Source organism: Motacilla alba, chromosome 12 (genome assembly GCF_015832195.1).
Source record: "Motacilla alba alba isolate MOTALB_02 chromosome 12, Motacilla_alba_V1.0_pri, whole genome shotgun sequence".
Classification (NCBI taxonomy): Eukaryota; Metazoa; Chordata; class Aves; order Passeriformes; family Motacillidae; genus Motacilla; species Motacilla alba.
Window position 1 is genome coordinate 9,501,698 of NC_052027.1, and position 12,510 is coordinate 9,514,207.

General features: G+C 46.4%; 1 protein-coding gene and 1 long non-coding RNA gene across 4 annotated transcripts; one reads left to right on the plus strand and one right to left on the minus strand.

Annotated features, from left to right (window-relative positions):
- Positions 1–3,136: 3,136 nt before the first annotated feature.
- On the minus strand, positions 3,137–6,979 carry CCDC51 (coiled-coil domain containing 51). Of its 3 annotated transcripts, none has more exons than XM_038149465.1 (6): positions 6,748–6,979; positions 6,024–6,129; positions 5,704–5,933; positions 5,233–5,579; positions 4,755–4,919; positions 3,237–4,013 (listed from the first exon to the last, which is right to left on the minus strand). In XM_038149465.1, the coding sequence occupies exons 4-6, from the start codon at positions 5,548–5,550 to the stop codon at positions 3,237–3,239; spliced, it is 1,260 nt and encodes a 419-aa protein (XP_038005393.1). In that variant the 5' UTR covers positions 5,551–5,579; positions 5,704–5,933; positions 6,024–6,129; positions 6,748–6,979. The 3 variants fall into 3 exon arrangements, with proteins under 3 accessions (XP_038005391.1, XP_038005393.1, XP_038005392.1); XM_038149464.1 differs by having other exon boundaries at positions 6,629–6,979; XM_038149463.1 differs by having other exon boundaries at positions 3,137–4,013; positions 6,024–6,978.
- A 347-nt stretch (positions 6,980–7,326) lies between these two features.
- On the plus strand, positions 7,327–11,073 carry LOC119706193. Its single transcript, XR_005258427.1, has 4 exons — positions 7,327–7,386; positions 7,463–7,518; positions 9,304–9,391; positions 10,819–11,073. It is a non-coding gene; the product is annotated as an uncharacterized LOC119706193 (long non-coding RNA).
- Positions 11,074–12,510: the final 1,437 nt, after the last annotated feature.

Consider the following 12,510-nt stretch of genomic DNA (forward strand, 5'->3'; position numbering starts at 1 on the left):
CGTTACCATGACGAAGGTTTAGCACAAAGAACTAAACAGATTATACATATAGTCCATGTTTTAGCATCTTCCCGGACATTGCCTTCAGCCAGCTCAGGTCGAGCTGCCACTGCTGCAGCCACACCTTCTGGCTTTGGGGTGCACATACAGCGCAGTGCCAAGCTACACGTTTAGATCATTGCCACAATGGAGTGATGATTAATCCAGGATTGAGGGAATACATAAATCTTCTCTCCTAATTATTATATAGTCACAGTTAATTACAAGGGTTTTCCCCTAATTGAAATTATTCTGCTGTCACTTCACATAGGAGGATTTAGCGAGGAAGAGCAGAACTAAGTGAACCATGGTAATTACTTGTAACACAGAGCTCTGCCAGCTGCACACAGGATCTGTTCCTGAGTCTTCCAAACTTCTTACAAATAATCAGTTATTTTCATCTTGACACATACACCTTCCAGCTCTTCTCAAATTTCAGGTGCTATTTCAAACAATCATTTAATACACATAAATGTTCATTGACTGTTCATACAGCCCTCGACCGACTTTTTCTTCCTGTAACTATACAGTTAAAGCTACAGACTATCATAATACTCTCTTTAAATGGGTAAAAAGCAGATTTCTGTAGAGCAATAAACAGTCCTCAGTTTTGTATTCTCATTTATTGTACACAAGTTCAGCCTCAGTCCTCTGCTTGTTTCTGATGCCACCGAGTGCAATTCAGTGAGTGCTCCCTGACTTTCAAGTTTAGCTGCCTAACCTTCAGCATTTAAAACCATGCTGTTATATACAATCCACATGTTCAGTGATGTGAAATAAAAAAAATCAGCCAGTTATAGTAAAGGGGGCCAAGATTATGTAATTAAACTGAAAAAATACCCCAAACCCCAAGCCAGAACAACATTCTCAGTGACTAGTGTGGCAAATTACAAATAGAACCACTGTACTAGTCCTTCCCCTTTAACTACACAGTTGTCTGATTTTCATCAAGCTCCTGCAGGAAATATAACCTGTAAAAATATTCCTGAAATGATAAAATGAAATATTACAGATTTGAAAAATTCTATTGATCTGTATGCACACTTCTTGATACAGATAAGTGTATGGGAATTTTTGTCCCAGTTCTGAAGCCAGCAGATCAAACTGCTTCCCTGACAAATATTTGTTACTCACTTCACACTCCAAATAATCAATGTGGCACTTCCCAAAAGCACCTTTTGCACTTTCATCACGCTTACAGGTAATGAATCCTCAAAGATCATTCCTAACACTGTTTCTTTATTCTGTCATTAGCACCCAGAGATACCAAATGAAGTTGGTGCCACATTTGTCCCTGTCCCAAAGATCTTGCAGTCTTAGGGGCTTACAATCAAAACTTCAAACTCTCTTAGACCAGGAGAAAGTCCCACCACAGCAGTGTGTACCAGACAGGTGATTGCTCACACAAAAGCATTACAACACGAGGTGAGCACGCTGCTCCTTTGTCTGCAGAGGTCTCACAGGAGTGCTTGTGAAGCAGGAGTCCCACTCTGGATTTGCCTATCTGCTGCCCTCGCAGGGAGAGAATGATTTCTTATCTAAGCCATACCAGAAACCTTGTGTGAGGCCACACACAGACACTGATGTTTAACTGTTCAGGCAAGTGTTTAGCCTCGATCAGCCAATTTTCATCCTTCCAGGAGAAACAGGCAGCTGGACCTTTCACTTCTTTCCAAATATTATTTTGTAGTTTGTGTCTGTTACTGCTAATGTACTGGCTTAAAAGCACCTGCTGTAGAGTAGCATTTCAATTGTCAGGCAGGACAAGATGAGGAAAAAACCCCAAAACAACAAACCTGGAGAAAGTCCCAATGAGATACCAGCAGGATAAGAAAGTGATTGCTTCATAGATGATTACTAAAACCGCAAAATACCTTGGGAATGACGGGTTAAGGAGGCTGTGGAGAAAGCATAATTGGCTTATATTGTCAGAATAAACACCAGCAGACTTAATACAGCTCTGTATCTGAAGCCTTTGCCTCTTTCCCTGCCTGAAGGGACACGTAGATATCAATAACAAAGAGCTGAAGCTTCAGAAATGTTTTGGATACTTCATGACAAACCATCCACAGAAAAGGTTACCATGTGTGGCTTCAATGAATTTTAAATTCATCATCCAGCTGTTTGTTAGGATAACTCCTAATTATTTGTGAATGAACAAATGGCAAAACTATGAAGAAATAAAGAGCAAAATACAGATAATTATACAGGAGGCATTTAAATTAATGACAGAGCAAAGGAGTAATTGGAACAGGAAATCACAGATCCAGCTCCAGAGCAAAAATCACTGTATATTTAATCAGTTGTATCATGTCCATCTTGAGGTTCTGTCACTTGGTCCAGTGGTGGCCACAGTGTGGGGTGGTGAAGATGAAATAGGACTTCATGGTGTCCTGGGGGAGAAGGAGGTGACAGGGGAACACTGATGGCTCTGAGGGGATGCAGGACTTGGGGGGCTCACCTCAGCTCAGTTCTGGCACTGTGCAACTGAAGAAGGCTCCTCCTTGTGCCCACACCTGGGGGAGAGGGGAACAGTGGGGATGGAGGGACACCAGTTCATGGGTCAGGCCCCAGAGCCTGTCTGTCCCAGCAATAAATGTGTCTGAACCCCAGAATCTCAAGGGGTCTGGGAGGTGGCTGGAGGCTGCAGAGAGTGGCTTGGGGCTGGGTACAGGGATCTGTGGGTCAGGGTACCCAGGATTTGTACCTGATTACACCACAGAGCTTGTCTGGGCTACTGGGGCCACTGGGAATGCAAACTGGGGCCCATTGGGGTGAGTTAGAGCCTGATGGGAACAACTGGGACCCCTGTGGGGTGATGTGGGGCACTGGGAGCAAGCAGGGGTACAGCTCAGGGTCTGAAGGGGCCATTTTGGGCCTAGCAGATGCAATTTGGGGCTGAGAGGGGATTTTGGGTGCTGTTTTGATACACAAGACTAGACAGTAAGAGTGAAACAGTGAATGAAACAAACAGATCAAGCTGTGGCATTTCCTTTGCTTGTTAAAAAGCACAGTGTGACAGAGACTTGACATGGAGCCTGCAGCAGCAATGGACTAAGGCTTTTCAAGTATTTCAAATATACAGGAGAAGGCATAATGAGAAACACTACAGCAGCTTTATTTGGACTTGTACTCCGGGTACTTAGAGTGCAAGTTTACCTTTATTAATCTAATAAGTTGTGGCAATTAATTAGGGATCAGTTCCCTTTCAGTATGATATAGAGTACAGGCAGAGTAATGGCAAACATAGCACATGTCAGTGCAGTGCTGTAAATGGAACTTCTCTTGATTTGCGTTTCCAGTCTCCGCTCGGTATCACACAACTCCAAAATCACATCTCTCACAGCAGCAGCCTGGCCCTTGCCCTCCCCTGAAGGCCTTGGCATCACTCTTTCTGTAGGTCGGGACTGGATGGCGAGTTTGACACTCTGCAGCTCAGAGAGCACCTGTGTGATACTTTCCTGCAGACTGTTAAACTGCTGCTGTAAACTCCCTAGACATGAACTGACTTGTTTAATGTAGTTTAGCTGCTCATTTAAAGGCATTAAAAGAGAATCTATTTTTATGGAGTCATTCCTGGTTTCTCTAGTTAACGAAGCCCCTTCTTTCCCTCCCTTCGATGCTGTTGTTTGCAGCACATTTTTTAGGTCTTCTATGACATCACTGAGATCTTTCTGCTGCAAGTAATGGCTGGAGGCCTGTTCTTTGATGGCTTCTTGTAAATTTACTGGGCCCTTCTGTGCTTCAAGCACCAAGACTTTCAATTCCTGCAGCCTTACTCGATTGACATAGGTGGAACCAAGAACACCTATAACAGCTCCCAGCACAGAGCCAATAATAGACCAGTTCTTTGTTTTTTCAGCTCTTGTGCGTTCCTTCTCGTGGCTTTCCCTGACAGCTGCAGAGAAGAGAGAGAATTTTTCTCTCTCAGATTCTTCTGCATTTAAATATGCAGCTCGATACCTCTTCTCTTCCTGCAAGAAATAGAGTGATGAAAAGAGAAGGTATAATATGAAGCTATAAAGTCTATACTAAAGGAAAAAAAAACCCAAACCAACCCCCAAACTCCACTGCAGGTGAAGGAATGGAAATTGGGAACATCTATTAGTAGTTTCAGAAACTTTTCCTTGACTGTGGGATTTTCTTTATTAATCCTACTTAAGTCAATCAGGCATCATTCTAAGTCTGAGAAATGGAAAAGGCTATCAGGAATCACAGCCGAAGATCCTGTACATGAGAATCTGCCACGTGATGACAGAAAATGGGTATGAGTGAGCAAGGTCTTCCACTCCCCATAATGTTCACCGTTTCAGCCCTGCTAACTTGTCCAGACACCAGCAGAAAGCAATTGAGAGAATTTCCATGGATTAGCCAGAAAAGAGTTTCTCTCATCCCATGGACAGTTAATTCATTGAATGGCAGCTTTTTCTTTACTACTCAAGTACAGGTCACCACTACAACAATTCATTATCTAGGCTCATTACCTTCAGTTTGATTCTCCAAACTTACTACTCTACTTAAGCATTAACATATAAAATTTGCACAGGGGATCAAACCATTGATAATAAATAATAAGTAAAACAAGTACCCTAAGAAATTAACTTTGATCACTTCAGAACTGAACTGCATCTACAAAGACAATTAATCACCAGTGAAGGAAACAAAGCACACAAATTTTCAACATATTCACCAATGCTTAAGTACCAACAAATTACCTGCAGCAACCTGTGTTCCAGAGTAGCCAGTTCTAAATACTGGGTGTCATCCCGAGAGACCCTGTCTAAGCGATCCCGAATTTCCTTCAGTTTAATCTGTTGGGCTTCTACATTTTCACGAGCCTCTCGAACTATCCCTCGAGCTATCATAAAGACATTTTCTGCCTGAGAAGAAAGAGCATTTATTTTAGAGACTTACTACCATACAGACCTAAATTGCTAATTATATATATATATATTTTTTTGTGGGGGAAGGAAAAAAACCACCAACAAAATAAAACACACTCCATTTCAATTCAGAGGATAAGCTCTATTTACTACATGCATAGCCTAGAACACATTCACAGTACCTGCACAGACAGCCAAAGCAGAAAAAGACATAATTCTCCTTAGATAACCTTTTCTGTCTCAGACAGTGTTCATGCTTCATATAGCTCTATTCATCTTTTTAAAAATTCCACACTATCTCCATGTTTACCTCTGTCACTTTTCCCTGAGCCTCTCGAACTTCATTGATTCCAACAAATTCTTCATATCTGTCCCACCAATTCCTGCACGTTGCAGACACTTTTTGGAGGGAGTTTTTCCCCATAGCAGTCCCTGATTCTGTGATCCGATGAAGGAGGCCCATGGCCATTTCCACTGCAGACTTGGCTTCGGGCCTCTTGGGTGCCGATGGGCAGTAAGTCCTCACCATGTGTAAGTTCACTTTTGGACTCCACTTCATCAATGAGTGGTGATACTGCAGACCACAGGACACTGAGGACACGCTTGATTTGTATTTCATAGGCCCCATGTCTTGAATTTAATTACTAAATAAAAGTGCTACAGGGAAGAAGATGAGAAGTTATTGAAGTATGGCTGATTCGTGGCTCTTCAACTACACGTGTGCCAAAACAAATCAATTCAAGAATGGCTAAACCATTGCTACTTTAACACCACTGCTCACCTAGAGAACTCTCCGCAATTTTCAACAAAGTGCAATTGTGCCACAGATTCCTGATTTTCTGTTAGGAAGTACTCCCACCATGCTTCATGCTTCTTGATAACTAATTCCCCCACGGCGTGAACAGTGATCATGTGCAGATCCAGTAACAGCAGGAGGAACTTCAGAGAAATTCAGTGCTTCAGCAGAGCAGTGACTGCACGGCGTGGTTTGTGCATCAGGCACTCATAATTCTGCAAAAGAACAGAAAAGGAAAAAAGGCAGAGAGGGAACAAAATCTTGATAAAAAAAGAAGTGTGGCTCGATCATTCTCTTTATCTTACATTGCACAGATACAGGAAGTGTTGAAGGATGCAAAGACAAAAACACAAAGGACAGAGGGAAAACCCAGAAGTGCTGAACCGAATACAAGTATTCCCATGAGACTGCCTACAAAATAGAAAACCAGGATGAGCCACAAGAATGGAAAAATCTCAGGCAGTGAACGCACAGCATTCTAACACACAGGGCTGCATTTTAAAATGACCTTAAAATTCTTGCTTACCCTGCAAAAGCATGCTGCTAGTTATGGTTTATTGCCTACTGATTTTAAAGATGATCTTAGAATTCTACTGAGGCACATTACCCTAAAAACTAGAAACTGGAGAATTTTTCAGTCAGGTTTTATGTGGAATTTGAGTATGACTATATTAGATTTTGACTAATATAATGTGAAAACATGAATTACTGAGAACACTTGATAGCTGCTGCATAGTTTTAAAAATTATTTTAAAACAGCTTTCCTTGTTAGTTTTAGGTGGTTAATACAGGCATCTTCACAAAAAAGTACTGAAACAGCAGGAAAAATTCTGACCACCACAGGTTCATTCCCCTGCTGACTAGGTCTAACAACTAATAATAACACCAAGTGGCATGATGAAAATCTTACCAGTTGTTTTACATGCATAACATGTAAGATCAAACCCACAGGAACATGGAAATGAAAGCAGCTCTCTCTCCTGCCAGCATCACACACATCTACTGTCAACAGCAGTGCTGAACACCTACTCTACACTGCAGGCCGCGATAAACATCAGCTCAATTTTGTCTGTTCCGGAGTGCAGAATTCCCCTCTCTTAATTGCATTACTTCCTGAAGAGTTTAACCTAATAACCAGGCGATTGGAGAGTAGAGAGAAAAGAAGGAGAAAGTTGAGATTTGAAGAAGAATTTTTATGCAGACAGTCACAGACTGTGATGAACGTGATCTCAACCCGAGCTCAGAGGACACAAGAAACTTGTGAAAGCTTAATCTGAGATTACGTGCCTGGTTCCTCTCTTGCCTCCCCTTGCAAGAAGCGTTTCCTCTGCCTGCCGTCACTGACAAACCCACTCTCAAAAGCCGCGGCACACACGGAGCCGCTGCCGGGCGGGACTCGACTCCCGGGCCGAGCGCGACCCGGCACGGCCGAGGCGCCCCCGCATCCCGCAGCCGGCTGCCTCCGCACCTCCGACCCCGTCCCTGCCCGGGGCCCTTCCACCGGCCCGGCCGAGCCGCCGCTCCCCTCCCGGCCGGCCCCGGCCCCGGCCCGGCCCCGGCGCGCCCGTACCTGCCCCGGCCCGGCGGCGGCGGAAGCGGCGGCGGCGGAAGCGGCGGCGGAAGCGGCGGCGGCGGGCGGAGCGAGCGGAGCCATGTCGGGCCGGGAGGGTAAGGCCGGGCCCGGGGCCGCCGGTGCCGCCCGCCCGGCCCCGCCCGGCCCTCACTGTCTCCTCTGTCTTTGCAGGCGGCAAGAAGAAGCCGCTGAAGCAGCCGAAGAAGCAGACCAAGGACCTGGATGAGGTAGGGCGGCGGGACAGCCCCGGCGGCGGCGGGGGCCGTGAGGGAGCCGGCGAGCCCGGCTGCGCCGGGGTTCCTTTACAGGAGCAGGCAGTGGCAGGACGAGGGAGAACGGGCTCAAAGTGAAAGGCAGGCGGTGTAGATTAGGTATTAGGGAGGTATTCTTGCCCCTGAGGGTGGTGGGGCCCTGGCACAGGCTGCCCGGAGAAGCTGCGGCTGCCCCATCCCTGGAAGTGTTCAAGGCCAGGTTGGACGAAGCTTGAAGTAACCTGGGCTTGTGGAAGGTGTCTCTGCCCATGGCGGAGCTTTGGAACGAGATGAGCTTTAGGGTCCCTTCCAAGCCAAGCCATTCCGTGTTTCTCTGATGGCATGACGACATCCCGCCTGTGTCCCCCGTGCTGCTGGATGCAGCAGTGCTGGCTGCCGGAGGAGCTTGGGATGCCCTTGCAAAGCATCGGACTGCGAGCTGATTGACCCGAGTCAATCCCTGCGGTCCCAGGAGCCTGGGATTATTGTGTAGCTTGGATAAATTATGTACTAGTGAATATTACATTATGTACTAGTGAATTGCGTGTTAGAGATACTCTGATCTCTTACATTTAAGCATGGATGTCAGCTGCTGTTTCTGAGAATTGTGCATGATGGATGAGGTGCCACTGTTTGGAAAAAGGCAAATACAATACCTCTTTGGAAAAGGAAAAAAACCCATAGCTTTCTAAATAAGCTTTATTGTTAAAGAAATGGTAGAACTAATAAAGTGCTTACAAGGATCCAAGTTATAAACATTTGTGTGTCAAATGATGTAATATTTATTTTTGTCTCAGCTCTGCAATACTGTGAGCACATGGGAGCAACACATTGCAAGAAAAACCCCACAGAAGTGGATAAATGTGAGGGATTGATTTACTAGGAAAGACACATTAGCCAACTGGAGACAGGAAAACCTGGAGAAACAGAATATTCTGTTCTGTGAGGGGTAGGTAGGGGAAGTAATACAGTTACATTGCAGCAAGGGAGGCTTTAACTGAAAGAAGAGGAGAGCTTTGCAGTTGTAAAGATGAGCCATAGACTGGATTGGTGAAGAATCTGTAGAATCTCAGTTGTCAAGGTCCTCACTTCAGTTTCCCCAAAGTCCTGAATACCAAGTTAAAAAATTGGGTCCTTTTCAGCCTTGGTGTCTGTGAAGAATGTGTGTCTGAGGGACTGAGTATGTCTGACTTCACCTGGATTTGGAGGCTCATCCAGCAAGGAGGCTCAATAGCTGCCTTGTCTGCACAATTTGCTAGCAGTCTCATTAGATTGCATGGAATTAATACAAATTTATTAAACCCAACAAAAATGACATATATGTGGGAGGATTTTTAAAAAAAATTATTATTTTTTTACAGGTGAAAGCAGCCTTACTTTATTTACATTCTTTATAGCCTAAATGTTTTTGTTAGTGCCTGTTTGCTGGGCTTCATGTGTCACTGAGGGTATTTCATGAATGGTGTTAGTGCAAACATCTATCAGTCAGAGGAATCATAATCTCAGAATGAGATTATGCCACGGGAAATAATTCCAGAATGACCAAACATACAGACTTAAAGTTCAGTTTGTGGTCCAGCAAAAACCTTGCTGATAGTTCTGCAGTGTTCTGCATATTTAGCATTATTCAGCCATCCTGCCTCAGTCCAGTCAGGTGTTTGTTGCTGCTGGAATATTACATTTGTTTTTCATTGCTTCTCAGTTGTTTTTGAATTTTTCTGTGGAAGAGATGTTAAAAAATGCTGCTGTTCTTTTCTTTAGACGGATCTGGCATTCAAACAAAAACAGAAGGAGGAGCAAAAGAAACTTGAGGAGATGAAAGCAAAAGCTGCTGGAAAAGGGCCCCTGGGTAAGTGAGGTGCCATCCTGGCAGGAGAGATGGGGGTCTTGCTGGCTTCAAAAATTTGATGGTTTTGCTTGACAAACACAAAAAGGCAGGTGCCTCTGGGTTATTTGACATAGATAAATAAGTTGATGGCAGGTACAGATGATATGAGACAAATAGAGGCTATTTTTTCCCATGCATTTTCATCCCCAAATGATGCAGGTTCTGGTTCAGCAGGCAAATCGCTGTGTCTGGCACGCTGACTTACTCCACTGGTATGTGCAGGGACATTTCTGCTCTTTTCTTAGCAAATCACTCTTTTCTTTTCAGATGTATTACCTGTAGGCTTTGCCACAATCCTCCAAGTTTAAAAAATCCAGTGCTTGTCCTCTGAGAGGATGAATTTCTTCATTATAAAAAAGTGACTGGAAGCCAGGCTGGCTTCAGTTGCTGTGCCTGAGTGACTGTAAAACACGTGAGACATGAAGTGAGTCCACAGGGTGTGTCCTGGTGGGCCATGGAGCCATTCTCTGTCTCAGTGACAGTCACAGAGTGGGTCTGCACTCAACTCCTGCTCCTCCAGCTTTTGCTGTGATCCCATCAGAGGTGTTCAAGGGTGCACCCTGCCTGCCTCTGTTCTGTCCTTGCCATCCTAAACTCATTCTGTGTAGGGTGCTTGAGCTCACAGATCTCTTCAGAGTTCTTTCTCTGCCCTTTTCTAGACTGGGTGTCAGCCATCTGGCCCTTGTCTGATGCTCACCAAAGTAGGTAATGACTCTTGTGCTGCTGTGGCAGGGTCAGCCCATTTCCAAGAGCCTTAGCAGGGCAGTGCTGTTGGAATCAAGTTGCAATGCAGAGTCTGTTGCTGACCCTCACCCTTGCAGTCTGTCTTGGTGCAGCCTTGCTGTTCTCTTTCCTTCCCACTGGTCCTACCTGACACAACTGGAGAAAAAGAGCGTTTACAACAAATGCCACATTTGTTGCTGTGTCAACACCTGGTGTTCTTTCACTTTAGTGTCTTCAGTAGTCTGCAGGGAATTCCAGTACCTGCTCCTGTAGAGCTCTGATCCCAGCTGGGGGCTTTGATGTAGGGATACCAATGTTTTTATTCCCTTAGCCTTGATTTTGATTTGACCAGACTACTCCTGCTGTATAAGAAATAGTCAATGGAGAAACAGAGTAATTGTTGGAATATTTCATTCCATTGTAGAATCGGGGGCATATTTGCTTCCAGGAGAAACTTAATTTCCAATGTTAAATAAATTGCTGTGCACAGTAAGGTGTGAGAAATCAAAACCACACAGGAGGATTCTCACATGCAGAAACAATTCACCAGTGGGGACCTGGGCTGTGCAGGCTGTCTAGTGGGGGCATTCAGCTTTATGAGGAGCTGCATTTGTAGCTAAGCTCTGTCACAGTCACCTAACATACTGTGTTGTTTCTTTTGGCAGCCAGTGGTGGAATAAAGAAGTCTGGCAAAAAGTAACTTGATCAAACTGCAGAGTAAGAAATGATCAAGTTACTCAATGGACCTGCAGACTGCAGAGAGTCTTGAATACATTCTGTCATTTGGGAAACATTGTACATTTTGTTTAGTCACAATAAATCCTTTTTGTTAAGATGTGATATTTTCTCTTTACCTGTAGGTTTTGTTTAAAAATGGATTTACTGTTTTATACCGGAAATGAAACTTTTACTGAAGACCATGTGTGCCCTTGCGCAGCCTGAGTGCATCTGTTCGTTCGCTAGTCATTTGTGAGAATAAATTTTAACTTCTCCTCTCTTTTGACCGTGAAGTCAGGGCCTGAGTGTTAAAATCTGCAGAGTTTTATTCTGGAGGCTTAGGTTTAGCTGCAGTTGTTTGAGATGTGGCTATAGCAGTGTGTGCTCTCCTAAGAGCTCTAAGTTTTCTTTAAACAAAAGTTGGGTTATACTTCCATCACCAGCACCTTGGGGGCAGCCACTCCAAAAGAACTCCTTCCTGTGTTCCTACTTTGGAGCACTGCTGTGCCCTGTAATCCCACTGCCTGCTGAACATCACTTGCCTTTGTCCTACAAATTGTCACTGCACCGTTTTCCTGAGCTATGTCTTGACATCACAGCTCTGTCACAGCCATGGAATGCCTTTGGGGTGGAGAGGGGAGGGGAGCAGTAGCTGAATTCTTGAAATGAATGGCACTGACTGAACACTGGTTGTGGATACTTGAAGGAAGGAATATGCTGTTCCTAAGGTGGAGTTACAGGGGAAAGAATCAATTCAAAGGCCTTATTCCTGAAGAGAAATGGTGATACAGAGACTTCCTGCTGTCAGGCGAGGCAGCTGATGGCTGCAGGGAGGGAATGGCTTCTGAGAACAGCGGGACTCTTGGGCTGCAGTGGCGGGGGGAGTTAATGGGAAATCTGGGCTTGCACAGTCTGGGCTCCCAGGGAAGAGACTGCAGCTGCTGGCTGTTCAGTGCACAGCGTGCTGCTAAGAGGGTTTCCTTGTTAAAAACACATTTTTAGAGGACTAGAGGCGTTTCCTCCTTCCCTCCGAAACGCGAGGTTCCGTTTCAGCAGGGCGGGAAGGGAGGATGCCCTGGGCACCTGGGAGCGGGAGGCGCAGGCCTTACCGTGCCATCAGTCCCTGTAACGGGCCGGGACCGGGACCGGGACCGGGGCTGGGACCGGGCCCGGGCGGGGCCGCGCGCGAGGATCCCGCTCTTCCTTGGGCTCCGGCGCCCCCGCGCGGCGCCCGAGGGAACGGCGGGGTGCGGACCGTGCCCGCCGCTGTGCGCATGCGCGGCGCTGCCCGCGGCGGCTCCCGGCGCGGGAGGCTCCGGCCGGGCGGCCCCGGCTTCTGCTCCCCGGAACGGGAGGCTCCGGCCGGGCGGCCCCGGCTTCTGCTCCCCGGCACGGGAGGCTCCGGCCGGGCGGCCCCGGCTTCTGCTCCCCGGCGCGGGAGGCTCCGGCCGGGCGGCCCCGGCTTCTGCTCCCCGGCGCGGGAGGCTCCGGCCGGGCGGCCCCGGCTTCTGCTCCCCGGCACGGGAGGCTCCGGCTTTTGCTCCCGCTGCCTGTGCCCGAGCCCCGAGCAGCCGGCGGCGTCGCCCCCGAGCTCACACAGCTGCAGCCACGTAGGTTGTACCATCTCACGTGCCGCTGGT

Coding starts and splice junctions, on each gene's coding strand:
- CCDC51 (XM_038149463.1), bottom strand. CDS start 5,550: ATGGGGCCTATGAAATACAAATCAAGCGTGTCCTCAGTGTCCTGTGGT. Junction 4,920..5,232: donor CTCAGGGAAAAGTGACAGAG/GTAAACATGGAG, acceptor CTTTCTTCTCAG/GCAGAAAATGTCTTTATGAT. Junction 4,014..4,754: donor TGGAACACAGGTTGCTGCAG/GTAATTTGTTGG, acceptor TATTTCTTGCAG/GAAGAGAAGAGGTATCGAGC.